This window comes from Pseudophryne corroboree, chromosome 11 (genome assembly GCF_028390025.1).
Source record: "Pseudophryne corroboree isolate aPseCor3 chromosome 11, aPseCor3.hap2, whole genome shotgun sequence".
Classification (NCBI taxonomy): domain Eukaryota; kingdom Metazoa; phylum Chordata; class Amphibia; order Anura; family Myobatrachidae; genus Pseudophryne; species Pseudophryne corroboree.
In genome coordinates, this window is record NC_086454.1 from 299,989,366 (window position 1) to 300,017,162 (window position 27,797).

The 27,797-nt window shown below is 44.0% G+C and overlaps 1 protein-coding gene across 2 annotated transcripts in view; it reads left to right on the forward strand.

Moving 5' to 3' along the window:
* Positions 1 to 22,909, forward strand: part of LOC134969516 (trafficking protein particle complex subunit 2-like protein) — a 45,457-nt gene extending 22,548 nt beyond the window's left edge. The window contains exons 5-6 of one of the 2 annotated variants that reach the window (XM_063945516.1): positions 16,111 to 16,214; positions 22,774 to 22,909. In XM_063945516.1, coding sequence (XP_063801586.1) covers positions 16,111 to 16,214; positions 22,774 to 22,802 — 133 coding nt within the window. In that variant the 3' untranslated portion in view covers positions 22,803 to 22,909. The remainder of the gene's footprint in view (positions 1 to 16,110; positions 16,215 to 22,773) is intronic. The other variant, XM_063945517.1, reaches the window with a different exon arrangement.
* Positions 22,910 to 27,797: the final 4,888 nt, after the last annotated feature.

Below are 27,797 nucleotides of genomic sequence, written 5' to 3' on the forward strand. Positions count from 1 at the left end.
AGTCGCAGTGCGAACTTTGCGCATGCGTACTAAGCGGATTTTCACTGCGATGCGATGAAAAAGAACGAGCGAACAACTCGGAATGAGGGCCAATATCCTTTATATATTTACTGGTATCCATAATTACTATAGCCCCGCCCTTATCTGCGGGCCGTATAACAATATCTGTATATGATTTCAAGTCCCGCAATGCTTGTTTTTGTGCTTTATCCAAATTATGGAAATGCTTTTTGGGGGCCATGTCAAATTTGGTTATGGATTCATCCAGCAAACGTGAAAATGTCTTTAAAGAAGGGTTATTTGAAGCAGGGTCGAATTTAGATTTAGAATGTTTTCTGTGGAAATCCTGAAATTGGTTGTTCATAACAGATGTTTTATCTTGGAAATATTCTTTAATTCGGAGAGTCCGGTTAAAGCGATGTAAATCTATTTTCCAATTGAGATCATTATGTGGGTTACTGGGAATGAACGAAAGTCCTTTATTAAGTATTGACATTTCTGTAGTGGACAAAGTACGTGATGATAAATTAAACACTAGTTCTTGGCCTTGCTCCTGTTTGTTGGTGGCTTTGTATATTCTTTCTGACTGCCTCCCCCGCCGCGTGGGCTTGGTCCAGGAACCTCGTTTTTTGACCGTGTGAATCTACCCACAGGGGTTCTTTGGGTATGGGATTCATCAGAATCATTGACGTAGAAATCACTGTCACTGTTAGACTGATTCCCCCGTTGTTGCGGCTTATCCCGCCATGATGTACGAGAACGGTTATACTGGCGGTTGCCCTTGGTTACGGTGCCTGACAACCAACGGTACACCCTTTGATCTTCATAATCCGTCTGTACCACGGTCAATTTACTTTTTTTAAATTTAAGTAATTCTTGTCGATATGTCTCACATTGTTGTGTTAACTTTTCCCAGATCGCCTTATGTTTTTTATCTTCCAATACAGATTTATAACTGATATTAAGCTCCTCAATTTTAGCTTTAGAAATCTCCAATTCTTTACCTGCTTCCTGTATAACTAGTAACATCAAATCAAAGCTGCATTTATTGAGGATAGCGATCCATTGTCGGCAAAAATCCGCACTATTACGGCCAATAGTGGGGTTATTGCGGATCCTAAATCCCCTTGGTATCAGCTTTGCTCTGAAGTAATCAGACAGTGATGATCCATGAAGATAGTAATCAATTTCCCTCTTTTTCCATTTTAACAACAGCTGATATACATCATCAGTAGTAGCTGAATCACTCCCAACTTGTGGGCCAGCCTGAAACAAAATTGCTGAAGCCTGTTCATCTGTGAAGCTAATTGTTTCACCAATTCTTTTCTGTAACCCAGCAAAAGTAATCGCATTTTGGCTAGGTGTAGTTTGATCCATGCTGCAATTAATCAAGACAGAGCAATCAATATGTCTAGCAGACCACGGATGAATATTCCAAAATATTCCAATATGACAAACAGCAGTTGTCAATGTTTCCACTGTATAGAACAAAAAACAGTCAATTGAAACAAATGATTCCGGTGCCTCAGCACTGTGGGGATACCTCAGCAATCCACACTTTATACAATGCACTGTAGCTTGGCACTCAGGATAAATGCTGTAAACTGATGGGGTGCCTTCCCAAATATTAATAGTTACCAATGTCTTTACCAGAAAGAACCAGGCGGCACTCCCAAATTCCAATTCAAGCAGGTGTATTAGAAATTCATAGTGTCATAAACAAGCGTCAACGTTTCAAGGCTCGCAGGCCTTTTCGTCAGGACGTATATGTAAGTGAAAAAAACTGGAAACATAACTAACCAATGTGTCAATCTTACCTTTATACATACGAGTGCAGTTCAGCACGAGGACGCCCGCTGCTCCCACCCGGCCGGTAGTAGGAGGGGTTGCATACTGACGTGTTTCCTGTCAGTTGATTACCATGGATACACTCAAACCGTGTACGTCCTCTCCCGTTGCCTGGGGAACAGCGCCGCGTCTGATGCTGATTCCTGCACATAAACAAAGTGCTTATCATAGTGCATATTAAATATTTCAATATTTCCATAAACCAATATAGATATACTGAATGTGCAATTTATGCAAGATAATGTGAGACATACAACAAATATAAGTGAATTAAAAAATTAAAAACCGGAATATCAGAATAATCCATCATCAGAACCATAAATTCTATACATAACACAATTATTTCAAAACCTAGCCAGGGCAATACCTTTACCTTTTCATAATGTGCATATTTCAGTATTACATTAATATAAGAAGAACCACAGAACTAAAGGAATATATTCCAAGAGATTTTTTCATTAAGTCCTCGAGGTGAAATGGTATCTAAAATGTGTATCCATTTTGACTCACATTGACTGAGACGCCTCTTACGATCCCCCCCACGAATATCATTGGGGATATGATCTACTATCTTATATCTTAAGGAGGATAATGTATGGTGAGCCTCCTTAAAATGGCGTGCCACCGGCTGATCGCAATCTTTATTTTCTAATGCAGCTTTTATAGCAGAGCGGTGTAAAGCCATACGCTCTCTGAACGTGCGAATAGTTTGGCCTACATAATATAGCCCACATGGGCACATTATAATGTAGACAACGTATTGCGATGTACAACTTAAAACATAGTTAATTTTGAACTTCCGTCCTGTATGAGGATGTTTAAAATAAGGTCCAGGTTCCATAAAACTACATGTCGTGCATGATACACATTTATAACAACCCAGTTTCTTTTTTTGTGTCAAAAAAGAAGAACTGATAGAACTGTCTGGTATATACGTGATGTTGGTTTTAACCAACAGATCACGTAGGTTTCTACCCCTTTTATAGCAGGGCATTATACTTTTATTTTTAAAGGCCGGTAATTCGCTATCACCTGATACAATTGGCCACAACGCCTTGGTGGCACGGGGTAGAACTGGGCTGGCTAATGTGTATTCAGAAATCAATGGAATCCTGTCTTGTATATTATCCTTCACTTCTGGTTCTAACAAATTTTGTCTTGGAATTGCTAATACTTGTTGTTTGGTTTCCTTAAGTGAGGATAAAGGATATCCCCGCCTAGCAAATTTATCCGAAACCAAATCTAATGGTTCTGATGATGTATTATTCTGATATTCCGGTTTTTAATTTTTTAATTCACTTATATTTGTTGTATGTCTCACATTATCTTGCATAAATTGCACATTCAGTATATCTATATTGGTTTATGGAAATATTGAAATATTTAATATGCACTATGATAAGCACTTTGTTTATGTGCAGGAATCAGCATCAGACGCGGCGCTGTTCCCCAGGCAACGGGAGAGGACGTACACGGTTTGAGTGTATCCATGGTAATCAACTGACAGGAAACACGTCAGTATGCAACCCCTCCTACTACCGGCCGGGTGGGAGCAGCGGGCGTCCTCGTGCTGAACTGCACTCGTATGTATAAAGGTAAGATTGACACATTGGTTAGTTATGTTTCCAGTTTTTTTCACTTACATATACGTCCTGACGAAAAGGCCTGCGAGCCTTGAAACGTTGACGCTTGTTTATGACACTATGAATGTCTAATACACCTGCTTGAATTGGAATTTGGGAGTGCCGCCTGGTTCTTTCTGGTAAAGACATTGGTAACTATTAATATTTGGGAAGGCACCCCATCAGTTTACAGCATTTATCCTGAGTGCCAAGCTACAGTGCATTGTATAAAGTGTGGATTGCTGAGGTATCCCCACAGTGCTGAGGCACCGGAATCATTTGTTTCAATTGACTGTTTTTTGTTCTATACAGTGGAAACATTGACAACTGCTGTTTGTCATATTGGAATATTTTGGAATATTCATCCGTGGTCTGCTAGACATATTGATTGCTCTGTCTTGATTAATTGCAGCATGGATCAAACTACACCTAGCCAAAATGCGATTACTTTTGCTGGGTTACAGAAAAGAATTGGTGAAACAATTAGCTTCACAGATGAACAGGCTTCAGCAATTTTGTTTCAGGCTGGCCCACAAGTTGGGAGTGATTCAGCTACTACTGATGATGTATATCAGCTGTTGTTAAAATGGAAAAAGAGGGAAATTGATTACTATCTTCATGGATCATCACTGTCTGATTACTTCAGAGCAAAGCTGATACCAAGGGGATTTAGGATCCGCAATAACCCCACTATTGGCCGTAATAGTGTGGATTTTTGCCGACAATGGATCGCTATCCTCAATAAATGCAGCTTTGATTTGATGTTACTAGTTATACAGGAAGCAGGTAAAGAATTGGAGATTTCTAAAGCTAAAATTGAGGAGATTAATATCCGTTATAAATCTGTATTGGAAGATAAAAAACATAAGGCGATCTGGGAAAAGTTAACACAACAATGTGAGACATATCGACAAGAATTACTTAAATTTAAAAAAAGTAAATTGACTGTGGTACAGACGGATTATGAAGATCAAAGGGTGTACCGTTGGTTGTCAGGCACCGTAACCAAGGGCAACCGCCAGTATAACCGTTCTCGTACATCATGGCGGGATAAGCGGCAACAACGGGGGAATCAGTCTAACAGTGACAGTGATTTCTACGTCAATGATTCTGATGAATCCCATACCCAAAGAACCCCTGTGGGTAGATTCACACGGTCAAAAAACGAGGTTCCTGGACCAAGCCCACGCGGCGGGGGAGGCAGTCAGAAAGAATATACAAAGCCACCAACAAACAGGAGCAAGGCCAAGAACTAGTGTTTAATTTATCATCACGTACTTTGTCCACTACAGAAATGTCAATACTTAATAAAGGACTTTCGTTCATTCCCAGTAACCCACATAATGATCTCAATTGGAAAATAGATTTACATCGCTTTAACCGGACTCTCCGAATTAAAGAATATTTCCAAGATAAAACATCTGTTATGAACAACCAATTTCAGGATTTCCACAGAAAACATTCTAAATCTAAATTCGACCCTGCTTCAAATAACCCTTCTTTAAAGACATTTTCACGTTTGCTGGATGAATCCATAACCAAATTTGACATGGCCCCCAAAAAGCATTTCCATAATTTGGATAAAGCACAAAAACAAGCATTGCGGGACTTGAAATCATATACAGATATTGTTATACGGCCCGCAGATAAGGGCGGGGCTATAGTAATTATGGATACCAGTAAATATATAAAGGATATTGATTTACAATTAGCTGATGGTAACACTTATTTAAAACTGATGCAAAATCCGGGTGATCAATATAAGGGTGAATTAGATCTGATACTAACTGCTGCGGTGAAAAATGGGGTTATAAATAAAAAATTGTTTGATGCATTAATGCAGTCCCACCCTGTTACTCCAATTTTGTATACCATCCCCAAGGTACACAAGAATGCCCAGGAGCCCCCAGGTAGGCCGATTATATCGGCTAGGGGTTCTCTCTTACAACCTATCTCTCAATTTCTTGATTATTTGTTACAACCCTTAGTGGCCAAACAGAGAACGTTTTTGAGGGATACTACACAATTTTTGTTAAAGTTGAGAGAAATAAAAAACATTCCCACTGGGGCTTTCTTGTGTACCTTGGATGTGAAGAATTTATATACGATCATACCACACAACATGGGGTTAGACTGCATGAGATCATTTCTACAAGCTAATCAATTTGTGGATTTTGATATTCCGTTGTTTTTGGAATTACTCAGATTCATCCTCACAAAAAAAAAATTTCTACATAACGGTAAATATTATTTGCAGCGCATTGGCTGTGCGATGGGGACGAATGTAGCCCCATCGTACGCCAATGTGTTCATGTTTGAGCAGGAGCGTAATTTTTTCTTCACAGATCTATGTGTATCTAAAAAAATCTTGATGTATACAAGATACATAGATGATCTTTTTTTAATCTGGACGGGCTCTGAATGTGAGCTATTAGAGTTAGTTACTCATATCAACTCTTTAGAACATCCAGTGAAGTTTACGTTCCAATATAGCCAGACTGAAATTAATTATTTAGACGTGGTAGTTAAAATTAAAGATAACACTATATCAACTGAGGTGTTCCACAAACATACGGATCGAAATACCCTGCTACACCACAGCAGTTGCCATCCACCCCCATTAAAGAAAGCCCTTCCAAAATCCCAGATGTTAAGAGTAGCAAGAATCACGAGCGACCCTAACCAGCTTGAATCTGCATTAGATTTGGTTTCGGTTAAATTTGCTAGGCGGGGATATCCTTTATCCTCACTTAAGGAAACCAAACAACAAGTATTAGCAATTCCAAGACAAAATTTGTTAGAACCAGAAGTGAAGGATAATATACAAGATAGGATTCCATTGATTTCTGAATACACATTAGCCAGCCCAGTTCTACCCCGTGCCACCAAGGCGTTGTGGCCAATTGTATCAGGTGATAGCGAATTACCGGCCTTTAAAAATAAAAGTATAATGCCCTGCTATAAAAGGGGTAGAAACCTACGTGATCTGTTGGTTAAAACCAACATCACGTATATACCAGACAGTTCTATCAGTTCTTCTTTTTTGACACAAAAAAAGAAACTGGGTTGTTATAAATGTGTATCATGCACGACATGTAGTTTTATGGAACCTGGACCTTATTTTAAACATCCTCATACAGGACGGAAGTTCAAAATTAACTATGTTTTAAGTTGTACATCGCAATACGTTGTCTACATTATAATGTGCCCATGTGGGCTATATTATGTAGGCCAAACTATTCGCACGTTCAGAGAGCGTATGGCTTTACACCGCTCTGCTATAAAAGCTGCATTAGAAAATAAAGATTGCGATCAGCCGGTGGCACGCCATTTTAAGGAGGCTCACCATACATTATCCTCCTTAAGATATAAGATAGTAGATCATATCCCCAATGATATTCGTGGGGGGGATCGTAAGAGGCGTCTCAGTCAATGTGAGTCAAAATGGATACACATTTTAGATACCATTTCACCTCGAGGACTTAATGAAAAAATCTCTTGGAATATATTCCTTTAGTTCTGTGGTTCTTATATTAATGTAATACTGAAATATGCACATTATGAAAAGGTAAAGGTATTGCCCTGGCTAGGTTTTGAAATAATTGTGTTATGTATAGAATTTATGGTTCTGATGATGTATTATTCTGATATTCCGGTTTTTAATTTTTTAATTCACTTATATTTGTTGTATGTCTCACATTATCTTGCATAAATTGCACATTCAGTATATCTATATTGGTTTATGGAAATATTGAAATATTTAATATGCACTATGATAAGCACTTTGTTTATGTGCAGGAATCAGCATCAGACGCGGCGCTGTTCCCCAGGCAACGGGAGAGGACGTACACGGTTTGAGTGTATCCATGGTAATCAACTGACAGGAAACACGTCAGTATGCAACCCCTCCTACTACCGGCCAGGTGGGAGCAGCGGGCGTCCTCGTGCTGAACTGCACTCGTATGTATAAAGGTAAGATTGACACATTGGTTAGTTATGTTTCCAGTTTTTTTCACTTACATATACGTCCTGACGAAAAGGCCTGCGAGCCTTGAAACGTTGACGCTTGTTTATGACACTATGAATTTCTAATACACCTGCTTGAACTGGAATTTGGGAGTGCCGCCTGGTTCTTTCTGGTAAAGACATTGGTAACTATTAATATTTGGGAAGGCATCCCATCAGTTTACAGCATTTATCCTGAGTGCCAAGCTACAGTGCATTATATATATATATATATATATATATATATATATATATATATATATATATATAATATGGGTCGCACTCACGTTTTGATCACAGTCCATCCGCTGGGGTGTCATCCAAAGAGGCTCTCACGAGCATCCAATTGTAGAAAGCAGCTGATGATTTGTGGTATGGTTAAGACAGCTTTCTTGGACATCTGTTGATAATCTCCTGATGATGGTCTATAAGGGACCGAAAACGTTTGAGACATATCCTTTATGCTGGAAGGTACAGCTGGATTGTGCTGAGATACCCCTTATGCTGTAAGGTACAGCTGAATTTTGCTGTCATTTAAATAAATCTGGTGCATGTTTAAAACTAAGACTGGTGAGTGCTCCACTTTTCTGTTTTCTATATATATATATATATATATATATATATATATATATATATATAATATGTCAGCCAGTCCCTTAAGGTTTATTATTGCTGCCCAGGGCGCCCCCCCTGCACCCTTACAGTGCCCGCTGTGTGTGTATGTGTGGTAGCAATGGGGCGCAGCGTTACCTCAGTGAAGATCTGAAGTCTTCTGCCACCTTTGAAGTCTTCTTTCTTCTTATACTCACCCGGCTTCTATCTTCCGGCTCTGTGAGGAGGACGGCGGCGCGGCTCCGGGACGAACGGCGAAGGTGAGACCTGCGTTCCGACCCTCTGGAGCTAATGGTGTCCAGTAGCCTAAGAAGCAGAGCCTATCCTTTAAGTAGGTCTGCTTCTCTCCCCTCAGTCCCACGTTGCAGGTAGCCTGTTGCCAGCAGTGCTCCCTGAAAATAAAAAACCTAACAAAAATTATTTTTCAGAGAAACTCAGGAGAGCTCCCCTGTAGTGCACCCAGTCTCCTCTGGGCACAGGCTCTAACTGAGGTCTGGAGGAGGGGCATAGAGGGAGGAGCCAGTGCACACCCATCTAAAGTTCTTTATGGTGCCCATGTCTCCTGCGGAGCCCGTCTATACCCCATGGTCCTTACGGAGTACCCAGCATCCTCTAGGACGTAAAGGCCCATACACATTAGACGATGTCGCTCTGTGAGCGACATCGTCTAACGTCTCCCCCTCCCGGGCCGGCCGGTCGGCGGCCGCCTGTACGCACTGAGCGATATGACCGCTCATATCGCTCAGTGACGTCACGCCCCCGCCAGCCCTGCATGAAGGTCGTGGACGACAGTCCACATCCTTCATGCATGCCCTACCGACAGCGACGATCGTTGCCGACCCGCGGGGCCGCGCATCGGTCGTCGCTGGCGGCATACACACTTAACGATATAATGAGCGACGTCGCTCAAGGAGGGGGAAAATGAGCGACGTCTCTCATTATATCGTTAAGTGTGTATGGACCTTAAGAGAAATGGTGGAATCCATGAAGGACCTGGGTTCCATTGATGCAGGGATCTCCTCCATGTCCGTCTCGGTTTGCAGGGGTCTCTTGCTGCCCCAATGGTCTACGGACGCGGAATCCAGGGGAAGAGTGGAGAACCTACCCTACACAGGTCAGGCTCTTTTTGGGGAGGCGTTAGATGCGTGGATTTCCACGGCAACTGCGGGTAAGTCTCCTTTTCTTCCCTCAGCTGCGCCAGCTACGAAAAAACATTTTTCTCCCAATACGTCACAGTCCTTTTGGGCGCGCTAGGACTAGAAAGAACAAACCCTCTAACACCTTCTTTAGAGGAGGTCGTACTAAATCCAAAAAACCTGCACCTGCAGGTTCCCAGGACCAGAAGTCTGCTTCTGGTGCCTCAAATCCTCAGCATGACGGTGGACCGCAAAGACTGGCGGTCGGCCAGGTGGGAGCAAGATTTCGGCATTTCAGCCACGTCTAGGTGTCTTCCAGCCTGGATCCCTGGGTGCAGAATATTGTGTCCCAGGGGTACAGGCTGGAGTTTCAAGAGCTCCCACCTCACCGATTCTTCAAATCAGGCTAGCCAGCATTGCCGGCAGACAAAGCTATCCTGCAGGAAGCTATCCGAAAATTGGAAATGTCAGCAGTCATTGTTCCAGTTCCACCTCATCAGCAAAACAAGGGTTACTATTCGAACCTTTTTGTGGTACCGACGCCGGATGGTTCGATCAGGCCAATTTTGAACTTGAAATCGTTAAACCCTTATCTAAGGGATTTCAAATTCAAAGTGGAGTTTCCGAGGGTTGTGATGTCAGGTCTGGAGGAGGGGGAGTTTCTAGTGTCCCTGGACATCAAGGATGCGTACCTCCACATTCCCATTTGGTCGCTGCATCAGGCTTATCTCAGGTTTCCACTGTTAGAAGATCACTATCGGTTTCAAGCACTGCCATTCGGTCGCTCCATGGCACCAAGGTGATGGCAGAGATGATGGTTCTCCTCCGCAAGCAGGGGGTGAACATTATTCCATACCTGGACGATCTGCTGATCAAGGCATCGTCCAGGGAGCAGTTGTTAAGGTCCATTGCTCTCACGACGCATCTGCTCAGGGAGCACGGTTGGATCCTGAACCTTCCAAAGTCCCATCTGGAGCCGACAAGCAGGCTGTCTTTCCTAGGAATGAGCCTCGACACGGAGGTGCAGAGGGTGTTTCTCCCGGTGGAGAAAGTGTTGGTGATACAGTCAATGGTCCGGGATGTCTTGAAGCCTGCCCGGGTATCGGTTCATCAGTGCAACCGCCTTCTGGGGAAGATGGTTGCCTCGTACGAGGCTCTGCAGTGTGGAAGGTTTCATGCTCGGTCTTTTCAGCTGGATCTCCTGGACCAGTGGTCGGGATCTCACCTACACATGCACCAGAGGATACGTCTGTCACCGATAGCAAGGATTTCACTCCTCTGGTGGCTGCAACTACCACATCTTCTGGAGGGCCGCAGGTTCGGGGTTCAGGACTGGATCCTTCTAAACACGGATGCAAGTCTCAGTGGTTGGGGAGCAGTCACTCACGGGGAAACCTTCCAAGGAAGGTGGTCAAGTCAGGAATCCCTTCTTCCAATAAACATCCTGGAACTAAGTGCCGTGTACAGCAGTCTCCTTTAAGCAGCACACCTTGGGGGTAATTCCAAGTTGATCGCAGCATTAAATTTTTTAGCAGTTGGGTAAAACCATGTGCACTGCAGGGGGGGCAGATATAACATTTGCAGAGAGAGTTAGATTTGGGTGGGTTATTTTGTTTCTGTGCAGGGTAAATACTGGCTGCTTTATTTTTACACTGCAATTTAGATTGCAGATTGAAGTCACCACACCCAAATCTATCTCTCTCTGCACATGTTATATCTGCCCCCCCCTGCAGTGCACATGGTTTTGCCCAACTGCTAAAAAATTTCCTGCTGCGATCAACTTGGAATTACCCCCCTTCTGCAGGATTAGGCTGTTCAACGTGACCACAGTGACCTACATAAACCGACAAGGCGGAACGAAGAGCAGGGCTGCGATGTCAGAGGTGACAAGAATCCTCCTCTGGGCAGAAAGGCACGCCGTGGCGATGTCAGCAATCTTCATTCCGGGAGTGGACAACTGGGAAGCGGACTTCCTCAGCAGACACGATCTCCATCCAGGAGAGTGGGGCCTCCACCCGGAGGTGTTCGAGGAGATAACCAGTCGATGGGGTGTACCTCACATAGACATGATGGCCTCCCGCCTCAACAGGAAGCTTCGGAGGTACTGTTCCAGGTCAAGAGACCCACAGGCAGTGGCGGTGGACGCACTGGTGACACCGTGGGTGTTCAAGTCAGTGTATGTGTTCCCTCCACTTCCTCTCATTCCGAGAATCCTAAAGCTTGTAAAAAGAACAAGGGTTCAGGCGATCCTCATTGCTCCGGACTGGCCAAGGAGGGCTTGGTACGTGGATCTGCTGGATCTACTATTGGAAGATCCAAGGCCTCTACCTTTTCGGGAGTATCTTCTGCAATAGGGGCCGTTCGCTTATCAAGACTTACCGCGGCTATGTTTGACGGCATGGCGGTTGAGCACCAGATCTTAGCTCGGAAGGGTATTCCGAGTGCAGTTATTCCTACCCTGATACAGGCTAGGAAGGGAGTAACGTCTAAACATTACCATCGAATTTGGAAAAAGTATGTGTCTTGGTGTGAATCCAAGAAGTTTCCTGCGGTGGAGTTTCAAATTGGACGGTTTCTCCTATTCCTGCAAGCAGGTGTGGATATGGGCCTGAGATTGGGATCACTCAAGGTCCAGTTTTCGGCTTTATCCATTTTCTTCCAGAAACAATTGGCTGCCCTCCCTGAGGTTCAGACCTTTTTGAAAGGGGTTCTGCACATCCAGCCTCCTTTTGTGGCGCCGACGGCACCCTGGGATCTTGACGTGGTGTTGCATTTCCTGCAGTCGGATTGGTTTGAGCCTTTACAGGAGGCTGAGGTCAAGTTTCTCACGTGGAAGGCTGTCACTTTGTTGGCCTTGGCTTCTGCGCGACGTGTGTCGGAATTGGGGGCTTTGTCCTGTAAAAGTCCCTATTTGGTCTTCCATGAAGATAGAGCGGAACTCAGGACGTGTCAACAGTTCCTTCCAAAGGTTGTTTTGGCTTTTCATATCAACCAACCTATTGTGGTGCCAGTGGCTACTGACTCCTCAATTGCTTCAAAGTCTTTGGATGTTGTGAGGGCTTTGAAGATCTATGTAAAGAGGACTGCTCGTCACAGAAAATCGGACTCTGTTTGTCCTTTATGATCCCAAGAAAATTGGGTGTCCTGCTTCTAAGCAGACGATTTCTTGCTGGATCAGGTTCACTATCCAGCATGCATATTCTACGGCAGGATTGGTGTGTCCAAAATCTGTTAAGGCCCACTCTACTCGTAAGGTGGGTTCTTCCTGGGCGGCTGCCCGGGGTGTCTCGGCTTTGCAGCTTTGCCGAGCGGCTACCTGGTCTGGGTCGAACACGTTTGCTACGTTTTACAAGTTCGATACTTTGGCCCCTGAAGACCTCAAGTTTGGTCAAGCAGTTCTGCAGGAGCCTGCGTGCTCTCCCTCCCATTCTGGGAGCTTTGGTACATCCCTATGGTGCTAATATGGACCCCAGCATCCTCTAGGACGTAAGAGAAAATAGGATTTTAATTACCTACCGGTAAATCCTTTTCTGGTAGTCCGTAGAGGATGCTTCGTTATCCTGCAGTGTTCTTTGGTTCAGTACTGCCTTGTTCCTAGGTAAGTTCTGCGTTTCTTTACTGTTTCAGCTGTTGCTGAGTTTTCCGGCTTGTTAGCCGGGTTTGCCTTGTTTGTGTGAGCTGGTATGAATCTCGCCACTATCTGTGTATTTCCTTCTCTCAAAGTATGTTGTCTCCTCGGGCACAGTTTCTAGACTGAGTCTGGTAGGAGGGGCATAGAGGGAGGAGTCAGCCCACACTATTAAACTCCTTAAAGTGCCAATGGCTTCTGGTGGACCCGTCTATACCCCATGGTACTAATATGGACCCCAGCATCCTCTACGGACTACGAGAAAAGGATTTACCGGTAGGTAATTAATTAAAATCCTATTTTTTTATTATTTTTTTTTATACTCTCATCTTGCATCTACTGCTAGGAGACCACCAGATGGTCTGTCTATATCCAAATAAGTGTCATTGGCTTCTGCCAGTATATACATAGATGTCTTCAATGTAAGACCCGTGGCTAATGGTGGGTACAAACTAGACATCCTCCGTCAGCCCTGCAGCGATATCACTAGTGAGGGCAATGCTGATGAAATCAGCATGACCCCGCTCCCTTGTCGTCTCCCCCTTCACCATTAAAACACCCCCCCGCCGTCGCTGCCGGCATCGGCAAGTGTGTATGTCTCCCACAATGTTGTGCTAGGCACACAGTCTAATGTACTCCGCTTTAAGTTCACTTTAGTCAAACAAATATTATCGTATAGATTAAAAATCTGCTGCTACTTAACCTAACCCCGAAAGTTTGCAAGTAATATGACCAGCGACTCTGTGATATAGATCAACTGGCATTGGGGGTCATTCCGAGTTGTTCGCTCGCTAGCTGCTTTTAGCAGCATTGCACACGCTAGGCCGCCGCCCTCTGGGAGTGTATCTCAGCTTAGCAGAATAGCGAACGAAAGATTAGCAGAACTGCTACTAAATAATTCCCTGCAGTTTCTGAGTAGCTCCAGACCTACTCCTAGACTGCAATCACCTCATCCGTTTAGTTCCTGGTTTGACGTCACAAACACGCCCTGCGTTCGGCCAGCCACTCCCCCGTTTCTCCAGACACTCCCGCGTTTTTCCCTGACACGCCTGCGTTTTTTAGCACACTCCCGAAAAACGCTCAGTTACCACCCAGAAACGCCCCTTTCCTGTCAATCCTTCACCGATCAGCAGTGCGACTGAAAAGCGTTGCACGAACACCAGCAAATCTACTAAGTTTTGTGTAAAATAACTTAGCGCATGCGCTCTGCGTACCATGCGCATGCGCAGTTAGCAACAAATCGCAGCATAGCGAAAATCGGCAACGAGCGAACAACTCTGAATGACCCCCATTGTGCATAACCATAGCGTGCACCATGTAGTATTATTTGTGTTGGTGCGCCATCTGCTGGATGGCGCAGAGCCATGGGAGCAGTAGTAGGAGCAGTAGCAGGAGCATCGCTACCTACCATCAGACTCACCCTTTTGTTTGCAACGTGGATCGTGGGCCTGGGGGCTCTGCTGCCGTGTGGTCCATGTGGGATTGTGTACTCGCGGTGGGAGCTGCTCGCGGTCCGTTCCGCCTCTGGTCCCTCTGCTGCATCGCTGTCGCTGGGGGAAGCCGCGTGGGGGATCCTGCGGGCTTCCGGTGTCCTGGTGGCGGGCGGGCGGGCTGGTGCGGCCAGGGGTGTGCGGCCGGCGGGCGCCGGTGTGCGGGCTGGCGGGGACGCTGGCTGGCCTCCGGGCGCTGCTGCTGTGGATGTGGGAGGCGCTGGCCGGCCTCTGAGTGCTGCTGCTGCGGCGGGCTCGCAGGCTAGTTCCGGGGTCAGAGGAGGTGATGGCCCGAGGCATGCTGGGTGCTCCTCTGGTCAGGAGAATTGTGGTGGATCCTGCGGAGGTCTCAGGAGGACCGTGGTTGCTAGGGGCTGGAGGAGGCAAGGAAGCCTGGAATCTGGTCAGCCCGAGCAGCCTGAGCAACAAGACTCTGCCCATGAATGGAGGATGCCTAGTCCCTGGAGGGTATGCAAGCCCAGATGGAAACGCAGACCACGGAGAGAGAGGAAGCAAAAGCGGGGTAAAAGAGCAGGTATTAGGGTAAGACTTTATCTGTGCCCCTATAGACCAGCGCTTCCCAGTTTATTTATGGCAAACGTAAGATCTCTTACGAACAAATTGGATGAGATCCATGTGAGACTGGCAAACAAGTCCCCTTTAAAGACCTGCTCTCTCATGATTTTCACAGAGACATGGCTGAATGACTCTATCCTGGACTCTGTAGTTCAGCTTACAGATAGATCATTATTTAGATCAGACAGAACCATGGAATCTGGGAAAACGCGAGGAGGTGGACTATGTGTATACGTAAATAATAACTGGTGTACTGATGCCAGTCTTGTTGCGACTTTTTGCTCTGTAAATGTGGAATATATGGTGGTAAAGTGTCGACCATTCTATTTGCCAAGAGAATTTTCAGTGGCGTTAGTAATGGCCGTATACATTCCTCCCTCTGCTCATGTAGAATCTGCATTAGATATCTTGCACGCTGCTATAGTTAAACTGGAAACTAAATATGTTGAGGGGGTTCTTTTAGTAGCAGGGGATTTTAATCAGGCTAGATTGAAGGTAGTTTTACCAAAATTCTATCAATATGTTAAAGTCCCTACTAGAGGGGGAAATGTGTTGGACCATGTCTATTGTAATATTAAGGATGCTTATGCGACTTTTAGATATCCCAATATTGGTCATTCTGATCACATGTCCCTATTTTTGGTTCCAGCATACAAAACCGTAGTCCAACGGTTTAGGCCGACTAGTACTAGTATTACAGTTTGGCCTGAGGGGGCAATGCAGAAACTTCAGGATGCTTTGGAATTTACTGATTGGGGGTTGTTCATTGAAGAATCATTGGGGGATGATAATAATGTGAATGTGGACTCCCTTACTTCCATGGTCCTTGGTTATGTGTGTTGTTGCATACAGAGTGTAACAATTAAAAAGTGTGTTCGTACTTACGCAAATGATAAACCATGGATAAATGGTACGGTTCGAACCTTATTAAGTGAGAGAGACAAAGCTTTTAGATCTGGTGACCAAAATGTTTTTAGGGCTGCCCGTCAAAAATTAAAAAAGGGTATAATAGAGGCAAAAAGGGCCTTTTCTGTTAAACTCGAAAGCAAGTTTAAAAATGATAAAGATGCAAAAAGTCTGTGGAAAGGTATACAAGATATCTCTGACTACAAAGTTAATAAGAACCCCTCTCATAAAGAGGCTGACAGTTCCCTAGGGGAGACATTAAACATATTTTACTCTCGTTTTGATAGCATGGCTGTTTCCCCTGTAGACTGGGATGGGAATCTGGAGAACGCGGAGCCCCTGGTACTGGATGAATTGTCTGTCAGACGGTGCTTTGCCAGTTCTAAATCAGGTAAGGCCCCCGGCCCAGATGGGATTCCGGGAAATGTTATCAAGACATGTGCTGAGCAGTTGGCTGGGATTTTTACTATAATTTTTAACCTTTCTCTTGCCACTTGTCATGTGCCTAAGTGTTTTAAGTCATCTATTATTGTCCCGGTCCCCAAAAATGGTAAGGCCAGTGAGCCAAACGATTACCGACCAATTGCTCTGACATCTCTTATAATGAAGGCCTTTGAAAGATTGGTTATGGGACACATAAAAAAAAGTATCCCAGCCAATCTGGATCCTTTTCAATTTGCATATAAAGCAAATAGGTCGACAGATGACGCTGCTATCACCTTGATTCATCGTGTGGCTACCCATCTAGAATCCACATGTTCCTCTGCGAGAATTTTGTTCGTGGATTACAGTTCGGCATTTAATACAGTAATCCCAACATCATTAGTGTTTAAATTATCTGAGTTGGGATTGAATAACTTTGTATGTAGATGGATCTTGGATTTCTTGACTAACAGGCCCCAATCTGTTAGATTGTACAATTCCCTGTCAAGCGAACTTGTAATCAGTACAGGGGTGCCTCAGGGTTGTGTACTGAGTCCCCTGCTGTACTCTCTGTTTACCTATGATTGCCATTCAAATTCGGAGTCAGTTCACATTATTAAATTTGCCGATGACATCGCAGTCGTAGGTTTAATAAGTAAGGACGATGAGTCAGGATATAGATCTGAGGTCGCTAGGTTAGAAGCTTGGAGTCAAATTAATCACTTAATTTTAAATGTAAAAAAAACAAAAGAAATGATTGTAGATTTTAGGAAAATTCACATGCAGCCTTCTTGTCCCCTAGTCGTAAATAACCAGGTTGTGGAGACAGTTGAGTCCTTTAAATTCCTGGGTATTAACATCTCCAATGACCTGTCTTGGGGTATCCATACACGATGTGTTGTTAAAAAATCTCAACAACGCCTGTTTTTATTGAGGAAAATGCGCATGGCAGGGATACGTAAGGAGATTTTAGTAAACTTTTATTCAGCAATTTTAGAGAGTGTCCTCACATACGGAATTATAGTATGGTTTGGAAACTGTACTGCTATAGAACGTAAGTCCCTTCAGAGAGTGGTTAAAACTGCAAGTAGAGTAATTGGAGTCAGCCTGCCCTGTATTCAGGATATATATGAAAAAAGGCTCCTCACTAAGGTGAAAAGTATTCTGGGAGATCTATTTCATCCAAATGGGGGGATGTTTTCTGTGTTGCCATCTAATAGGCGTTACCGTTCTATTCTTTGTCGGACAAACCGGTTAAGGGGTAGTTTTTTCCCAAAAGCAATAAACATGTTAAACCAGATAGGACCGAGATAAATTGACAATTGGGAATGTCTTGGGTTTAGGAGTGCTCTCTTCGTTCTGTTCTTATGGTCTCTGTATATGCTTGCTTTTTAGTTTCGTTGATTGTTCATTGAACTATTGATGACAATAAAGTATTATTATTATTGATGTGAAACTTTAACTTCAAGAGTAAAAATAACCTGCCTGATTAGTGATTTATATAAAGTCGGCTTTTCAAGCAAAATAGATCTGGTCTATCGATCAGTCTATCTACTATATATGCATACATGTATAACTCTTCGCGTTTCGGGTGTGCAATGTAAGTATATAGTGTGTGTGTGTGTGTGTGTGTGTGTGTATATGTGTATGTATATATATATATATATATATATGTATGTGTGTATGTGTATATGTATATATATATATATATATATATATATATGTATATATATATATATATATATATATATATAAATATATATGTGTGTGCTCATTTGTGGCTTGAGGAGCGTGCACATTGCATGTCAAGAGTCTGTTTTTTCCTTAGCAAACCCGGTAAAAACAGACAAAAATTCAGAAAATTTATTCTTCATCTTCGTAGTTTATAAGCAGTCCCTAGAAGTCTTTTTTTCTAAAAAATAAACTGCTATGTAAAGACACCCCCATTACATTTTTATTATATGTATAGATTTGGATTTTGTGTTTACCTGTCATCCTTAGGTTCTGTTATTGGCCCTCATTCCGAGTTGTTCGCTCGCAAGCTGCTTTTATCAGCATTGCACACGCTAAGCCGCCGCCCTCTGGGAGTGAATCTTAGCTTAGCAGAAGTGCGAACGAAAGATTCTCAAAATTGCGAATAGAAATTTCTTAGCAGTTTCTGAGTAGCTCGGGACTTACTCTGCCACTGCGATCAGTTCAGTCAGTTTCGTTCCTGGTTTGACATCACAAACACACCCAGCGTTCGCCCAGACACTCCCCCGTTTCTCCAGCCACTCCCGCGTTTTTCACAGAAACGGCAGCGTTTTTTCACACACACCCATAAAACGGCCAGTTTCCGCCCAGAAACACCCACTTCCTGTCAATCACACTCCGATCACCAGAACGAAGAAAAAACCTTGTAATGCCGTGAGTAAAATACCTAACTGCATAGCAAATTTACTTGTCGCAGTGCGAACATTGCGCATGTGCAATTAGCGGAAAATCGCTGCGATGCGAAGAAAATTACCGAGCGAACAACTCTGAATGAGGGCCCTTGTGTGGTGTACAGAGTTGTGCTTGTGATTGTCCACGTGTATAATTGGTAGCTACTATCACTGGTTTTGCCTATCACTTTGACCATAAATGATTTGATTTGATCTTGGGCCTCTACCCCTGCAAGTGCCTTATGGCACCCAGTTTGGGAATCATTGCTCTAGACCAGGCATTACTAACCTCTGTCCTCAAGGCACACTAACTGTCCAGGTTTTAGCTATATCCATGCTTGAGCACAAGTGACTTATTTAGTTCCACAGTTGTTTTGATTTAACTAACTGTGCTGAAGCCTGGATATAACTAAAACGTTACACAAAGGAGTTTTTTTGCAAGAGAATGCAAAAAAAAGAGAAAGGGGACTACAATGCCTTTTCTGGGGCACACTTGTAAAATTATGAATTTTTTACATAATTTAAAAATTAACTTTTAATTCATCTTTGTAAAATTATGAATATAACAATTTTTACACCAAGGTTTATGGCATCACCCTACTGTTCTGAAAAAAATAAATATATAATATCATAACATTTATCATAAATTAATAGACAGCTCTAGCGAAAATATAAATTAACAATATGTATTTCTCAGACGGTATCCGGAGACCTCAAATTTCTCTATAAATAGGGTTAATTATAATGGTCTGATCATCCTATTCATCACCTCTCACCATCAAGAAAAGAGAAAAGAAGAAAGAAACACCAATAAGCTCAAAAGTGTTTTTTTGTTGTTGGAGTTTATATGTACTCCCTTTTTGTAATTATTTTACTGGAGAGTAAATCTTCTACTTTGCTGCTCACCAATCAGTCGTGTGGGCAAACAATCTACAAGCACCTGTTAGATAAAAAAATGTATTGACACTAACTTGGTGTATAATAAATCACCCCGGTGTCCTTAATAAACCATAAAATGGCCACGATATGTAATGTCAAACAGGAGTTCAAATTATATGTGGCTGTTGGATTCTCACCACATGGTTCTAACTACATGGGCAGAAGCCCACCATTCAGTTGTGTGGGCGCCCACCTAACCTGCAAATATTAACTGCTCTAATTCTATATGAACACCTCTTAATTGGCCTTTATGTTTGGAGTGTATAATAAACAATGCTAATCGTCGCTAATGGTATAGAGCACAATTACAATGGCACAGAAAGATTTAAATGGAAATAACTAGCTTAGTTGAGTAATTGTCTCAAATACTATAGAACACCATAAATCACATGCAGAAATCCTATATCAGTGTGTTAAATCTATAGATACATATGTATACAATTATACAGAGAGATTGATGGGAATACCTAACTAGAATTAAGTATTGAAAAACAATAAGATCCTTAGTGGAGAAATTCTAATGAATCAGAGTATACGGAGATAGAGAGTCTTCTGCTGTCCTGTATCTGTTCTAAAAACATCGAATCCAGGATGAGAGAGACTTATATACCCCTTTCACATCGCACAAATAACCCGGTATCGACACGGCATATTGCCGTGTCGACACGGGTCAGTGTGCGATGTGAAAGCACTCTGCCGGAATTAGCGGGTCGTCTGACCCGGTAATTCAACCCGGTATAAAAGAAGGATTATACCCGGGTTAAATACCGGGTCAGGTGCAGTGTGAATGGGAGCCGCGTCGATGCGACACGGTTCCCATTTACAGCATAGGGAGAGGCGGCGCAGGAGATGAGCTCATCTCCCAGCGCCGCCTCCAACCCCGCTCTGCTGCTGCTTCGCCCCACCGCTGCTATGGCAACCGACCCGGTATATTGCCGGGTCGGAAAGCCACCATAGCAGAGCAAATGCCGGATCCCACCCGGTAAGGACACGTTTCTCTTACCGGGTGGGATCCGGCATTTGTGATCTGAATGTGGTCTTAGGAAGTCTCTCTCATCCTGGATTCGATGTTTTTATAACCGATACAGGACAGCAGAAGACTCTCTATCTCCGTATACTCTGATTCACTAGAATTTCTCCACTAAGGATCTAATTGTTTTTCAATACTTAATTCTAGTTAGGTATTCCCATCAATCTCTCTGTATAATTGTATACATATGTATCTATAGATTTAACACACTGATATAGGATTTCTGCATGTGATTTATGGTGTTCTATAGTATTTGAGACAATTACTCAACTAAGCTAGTTATTTCCATTTAAATCTTTCTGTGCCATTGTAATTGTGCTCTATACCATTAGCGACAATTAGCATTGTTTATTATATACTCCAAACATAAAGGCCAATTAAGAGGTGTTCATATAGAATTAGAGCAGTTAATATTTGCAGGTTAGGTGGGCGCCCACACAACTGAATGGTGGGCTTCTGCCCATGTAGTTAGAACCATGTGGTGAGAATCCAACAGCCACATATAATTTGAACTCCTGTTTGACATTACATATCGTGGCCATTTTATGGTTTATTAAGGACACCGGGGTGATTTATTATACACCAAGTTAGTGTCAATAAAAACATTTTATCTAACAGGTGCTTGTAGATTGTTTGCCCACACGACTGATTGGTGAGCAGCAAAGTAGAAGATTTACTCTCCAGTAAAATAATTACAAAAAGGGAGTACATATAAACTCCACAAAAAAAATCACTTTTGAGCTTATTGGTGTTTCTTATTTTCTCTTTTTTTGATGGTGAGAGGTGATGAATAGGATGATCAGACCATTATAATTAACCCTATTTATAGAGAAATTTGAGGTCTCCGGATATCGTCTGAGAAATACATATTGTTAATTTATATTTTCGCTAGAGCTGTCTATTAATTTATGATAAATGTTATATTATATATTTATTTTTTCAGAACAGTAGGGTGATGCCATAAAACTTGGTGTAAAAATTGTTTTAATTCATCTTTTTAAAATTATGAATATAAGTTAATTTTTAATTATGTAAAAAATTCATAATTTTACAAGTGTGCCCCAAAAAAGGCATTGTAGTCCCTTTTCTCTCTTTTTGCATTCTCTTGCAAAAAAAACTCCTTTGTGTTGAGTCTATTTGGACTAGTTATCTGGGAGCACCTCCAACCAAGAGCTGATAGCAATCAACTTGGCAGTAACAGCTAGCATGTTGGTTTATAAATCATTATTTATCTATTTTTAAAGGTCCTGTGCGGTTTCAATTACAACGTGTTGCACTATAACTAAAACGTTGACTGTTGGTGTGCCTTGAGGACCCAGGTTGGGAATGCCTTCTCTAGACCATGGTACTACATAATGCAGCAAATGTACATTGCAGAGTGGCTACAGCATTAAAGTACAGCAGCAGCGACCAATCAGATAAGCAACGGCTGTCAGTCTGAGCACCAAGGCCAATCGGAGCATAGGAGCCACACTGCAATATACTCTCCCATCCATATACACTGGCCCCATGGCTGTATGATAGTATGGGATGCTGTTAGTGAAATAAGACCTCTTTGTAAATGTGCCCTGTAGTTACCTGGCAGGAGGAGAGTATGTTTAAATGTTATATGGTAAAGTAACATAACCTGTGATGGGTTCACTACGATATGCCGGCGGTCGGGCTCCCGGCGCCCAGCATACCGGCGCCGGGAGCCCGACCGCCGGCTTACCGACAGTGTGGCGAGCGCAAATTAGCCCCTTGTGGGCTCGCTGCGCTCGCCACGCTACGGGCACGGTGGCGCACTACGCGCGCCACACTATTTTTTATTCTCCCTCCAGGGGGGTCGTGGACCCCCACGAGGGAGAATAAGTGTCGGTATGCCGGCTGTCGGGATCCCGGCGCCGGTATACTGTGCGCCTGGGTCCCGTCAGTCGGCATACTGAAGACCACCCCCTGTGATACATTATATTCATGCAATCTAAAGCACTTATAGTGTCACGTAGACATTGATGATTGGAGCATGACTGAGCTCATCATTAATACCCTCTCTCAGTGGTATGTATCTCTCATCTTACAGAGCGTACAAGACTTATCTCCGTATGAGTATATATCATCATTGCTTTCTTTAATCTTTTCCCATCTTTCTCTCTCAGGGCCTTTGATAAGACGGTCACCTCTATGATGGTACCAGCATGATGAGATGACATCTGTGTTTGTATAGTGTGTGTTTGTATAGTGGAATAAACTTTTATATAAACCATGAATAACATTAAACGTGAGAGGAATCAATCATTTAGTTTTATTTTATTGCTGTTTTAAGTCTTTCTATTGGGACATATCCAAAGGTCTCATCTGTCTCTTGTCCTCCTGCAGTGTCATATGGAATTGTGGAAGCAGCCTCTCATTCTCCCAAAGGATTGTCCCAGCTGCTACTGATCCTCTCCTTGTGTAACAGTCCTATACCTGTCCTTCTGTAACAGTCCTATACCTGTCCTTCTGTAACAGTCCTATACCTGTCCTTCTGTAACAGTCCTATACCTGTCCTTCTGTAACAGTCTTATACCTGTCCTTCTGTAACAGTCCTATACAGTCCTATACCTGTCCTTCTGTAACAGTCCTATACCTGTCCTTCTGTAACAGTCCTATACCTACCCTTCTGTAACATTCCTACAGCTGCCCTTCTGTAACAGTCCCCTGCATGCCCTTCTGTAACAGTCCTCTACCTGTAAGATCACAAAACATTATTTCTCTTACGTCCTAGTGGATGCTGGGGTCCACATTAGTACCATGGGGCATAGACGGGTCCTCAGGAGCTATGGGCACTTTAAGAGTCCAATAGTGTGGGCTGGCTCCTCCCTCTATGCCCCTCCTACCAGACTCAGTTTAGAAAATGTACCCGACGGAGCCGGTCACAGCTAGGGGAGCTCCATAGGAGTTTTCCTAGTTTTCTTATTTTGATTAGAGTTTAGGCACAGGGAGGCTGCTGGCAACAGCCTCCCTGCTTGGGGGGAGGGGGGGGGGGGGGGGGAGTAGTGTCCAACCCTCTGAGGTTAATGGCCACTTTCTCTTACATCCCGGAGGATGCTGGGGTCCACATTAGTACCTTGGGGTATAGACGGGTCCACTGGAGCCTTCGGTACTTTTAAAAGTTTAATAGTGTGGGCTGGCTCCTCCCTCTATGCCCCTCCCACAGACCTCCGTTTAGAATTTGTGCCTGAGAGAGCCGGACGCAGCTAGTGGAGCTCCCACAAGGGTTTCACTAAATGATAATTCTAAGGTTTTAAATCAACACAGGGAGGCTGCTGGCAACAGCCTCCCTGCTTCGAGGGAGTTAGGAGGGGAGCAAGATCCAACTTCCTGCATAGTCCAATGGCTCTTGGCTCCACTGACAGGACATCATTAGCTCCTGAGGGTGCTGATCGCATAGCTCCAGATAGCGAACGCTCACTCCCGCAGCATGGCCGCCACCTCCTAACATACTGAAGAGTTGCTGAGTGGTGAGTATACTGCCAGCGGACCGTCAGAATGGGACGCTGGCGTTTTCTTTAGGGCGGCATAAGGGACGGAGCGCAGCAGTGACAGGCTGCGCTCTGGCGGGCTCACAATGACACTTAAGGGTGCAGAGGGGCGCTCTGAGCTGGCATTTCCCTACACTGGTCGACAAAAGCTGTACAGGGGCTAGATCCCTCAGGCCAGTATAATCTCTAAAACGGCGGGAGAGAGCTGCGCCATTATGGGGGCGGGGCTTCTTCCTCACTATGACCCAGCACTCACCAGCGCCATTTTCTACCTGCAGATCCTAGGAACAGGACGCTGACCTCCTCTTAACTCCTGCGGTACCAGGGTGTGATAGAAGGGTGGAGTACAAAGTAACATAACCTTATAGGTTAATATTGCACTGAGGTGGCATATATAATTGCATATATAAAACTTCAAAGGGTGTGTGGGGGCTGGCTCTGAACTCTGTTGTTCCTCTCACGATTTTGGTAGGAATACTGTCCCTGACATATCCCTGTGTGACTGTGTTTTGTGTGTCATTTTGCACATTGGGGGTAATTCTGAGTTGATCGCAGCAGGAACTTTGTTAGGAATTGGGCAAAACCATGTGCACTGCAGGGGGGGCAGATATAACATGTGCAGAGAGAGATAGATTTGGGTGTGATGTGTTCAATCTGCAATCTAAATTGCAGTGTAAAAATAAAGCAGCCAGTATTTACCCTGCACACAAACAAAATAACCCACCCAAATCTAACTCTCTCTGCACATGTTATATCTGCCTCCCCTGCAGTGCACATGGTTTTGGCCAACTGCTAAAAAATTTCCTGCTGCGATCAACTTGGAATTACCCCCATTATCATGTCTCAAGAATCGGGTGCAGCAGAGGTGGAAATCCTTAGAGGACGCCATTTTAGGGACTCTGGATTGCAATGTGGTAGCTCTTCCCTCAGGGATGAACCTATATGGTTTAAGGGAATAAAGGGAAAGATATCTTAAATTTCCCACAAAATGTCTCATACTGAGAAAGAAACACAGGTTTGGAGACAGTCTATAGAGAGGGCTTTGTTTGCAAAACCCTCTACTTCTACCAAACCAGCAAAAAAGCGTTCACTTGCTGAAATTATGCAAGTCGACACAGATACCGACACCGATATGGGGGAGGGTTTAGATGACAGCAGGATAGCTGAAGCTGTCCTGGCTAAAAGTATAAGACACATGATTCAAGCCATAAAAGAAGTGTTAATGGTGACTGACACTACCCCAGTGCAGGAAAAGAAAGCTTATTTGAAATTGCATAAAAATCATGAAGTTACTTTTCCTCCTTCAGAGGAATTTAACACTCTATTTGAAAAATCCTGGTTAAATCCAGAGAAAAAATTCCAAAGAGAATTCTGGTAGTTTATCCATTCCCTACAGAGGATAGGAAAAAATGGGAAACCCCGCCTATGGTCGACGCTTCGGTGTCCAGACTATCAAAAAGGATTACTTTACCTGTACCCGGTACGGCATCACTTAAAGAACCAGCCGACCGCAAAATTGAAACTATACTCAAATCCCTTTACACGGCCTCGGGTACTATTCTTAGGCCCATTATAGCATATGCATGGGTATCTAGTGCCATTGTAAAATGGTCTGAGAATTTATCAGAAGAACTAGATACTATGGATAGGGATGATGTGGTTTTACTCCTTGGTCACATTAAAGATTCTGCAGGTTTCATGGTAGAGGCCATGAAAGACATAGGACTTATAGCAGCAAGAATGTCGGCTATGTCTCTCAGCACGCAGAGGTCTCTGGATTCACCAGTGGACTTCGGACACAGAATCAAAGAAGAGTATTGAGACTCTTTCCTATACTGGGGAGGCGCTATTCGGAGAGGTACTGAACACCTGGATATCCAAAGCAACGGCGGGTAAGTCAACATTTCTTCCCTCCGCACCAACTCCACCATGGAAACCATACAGCACCCCTCCGATGCATTCCTTTCAGGCCGCAAAAGCCAAAAGGGGCAGGGGTGGCCAATCCTACTTCAGGGGAGGACGTGGAAGATCCAAGAGACCAACCGCAGCAGCAGCAGGTTTCCAGGAACAGAAATCCACTTCTGCTTCCTCCAAAACCTCAGCATGACGCTGGGGCTCCCCTACAGGTGGGAGCTCGCTCACAGAATTTCAGTCAGACGTGGGCCCTATCAGGCTTAGATCCCTGGGTAATACAACTTGGGTCCCAGGGGTACAGACTGGAATTCCAGCAACTCCCACCTTGCCGATTTTTCATGTCAACCTTACCAGTTTCTCCAGAAGAAAAGTCAAAGACTCTGGAGGCCATTCAGAAGTTGGTCCGAGACAGGGTAATTGTTCCCGTCCCACAGCCACAACAAGGCAGAGGGTTTTACTCAAGTCTGTTTGTGGTACCGAAGCCGGATGGCTCAGTAAGACCAATTTTAAATGTTCAGGCATTGAATCAATTTTTAAAGGAATTCAAGTTCAAGATAGAGTCCCTAAGGGCAGTCATCTCCAGCTTGGAGGAAGGGGAATTCCTGGTGTCTCTGGACATCAAGGACGCATACCTGCTTGTCCCCATTTGGCCTCCTCATCAATCCTACTTAAGATTTGCTGTTCTGGAATGTCACTGTCTGTTCCAGGCGCTACCATTCGGGCTGTCAACAGCACCGAGGATATTCACAAAGGTGATGGCAGAGAGGATGGTTCTCCTGCGCAAGCAAGGAGTGAATATTATCCCATATCTGGACGATCTATTAATCGAGTCAACTTCCAGGGAAAAGTTGCTACAGAGTATCACACTGACAGTGCAGATACTCCAGGACCACGGTTGGATTCTCAATCGTCCAAAGTCTCAATTGGAACCAAGACAGAGATTAGCATTCTTAGGAATGATTCTCGACACAACAGTACAGAGAGTGTTTCTCCCATTGGAGAATAATTGGTGATTCAATCAATGGTTCAAGAGATCTTGAAGCCAGACCGAGTATCGGTCCATCAATGCATTCGCTTGCTGGGAAAGATGGTAGCTGCTTACGAAGCCCTACAGTTCGGACGTTTCCATGCCAGGTACTTCCAACTGGATCTCCTGGACAAATGGTCCAGATCACATCTTCACCTATAACAGCGGATATGTCTGTCGCTGAATGCCAGGATCTCGCTCCTCTGGTGGCTGCAGACTTCTCACCTGCTTGAGGGACGCAGGTTCGGGATTCAGAACTGGATCCTCCTGACCACGGATGCAAGTCTAAGAGGTTGGGGAGCGGTCACTTCCAAGGAAGATGGTCAAGTCTGGAAGTTCTTCACATAAACATCCTGGAACTGAGAGCAGTTTACAATGGACTTCTGCAAGGGGCTCATCTACTAACGGATCAAGCCATTCTAGTCCAGTCGGTCAACGTGACGACAGTGTCTAACATAAACCGCCAAGGCGGAACGAAAAGCAGAGCTGCAATGGCAGAGGTGACAAGGATACTCCTCTGGGCAGAAAGACATGCAAGGGCTCTGTCAGCAGTCTTCATTCCAGGAGTGGACAACTGGGAAGCAGACTTCCTCAGCAGACACGATCTCCATCCAGGAGAATGGGGCCTGTATCAGGAGGTATTCGTAGAGATAACAAGTCTTTGGGGAGTTCCTCGGGTAGACATGATGACATCCCGTCTCAACAAGAAACTTCAGAG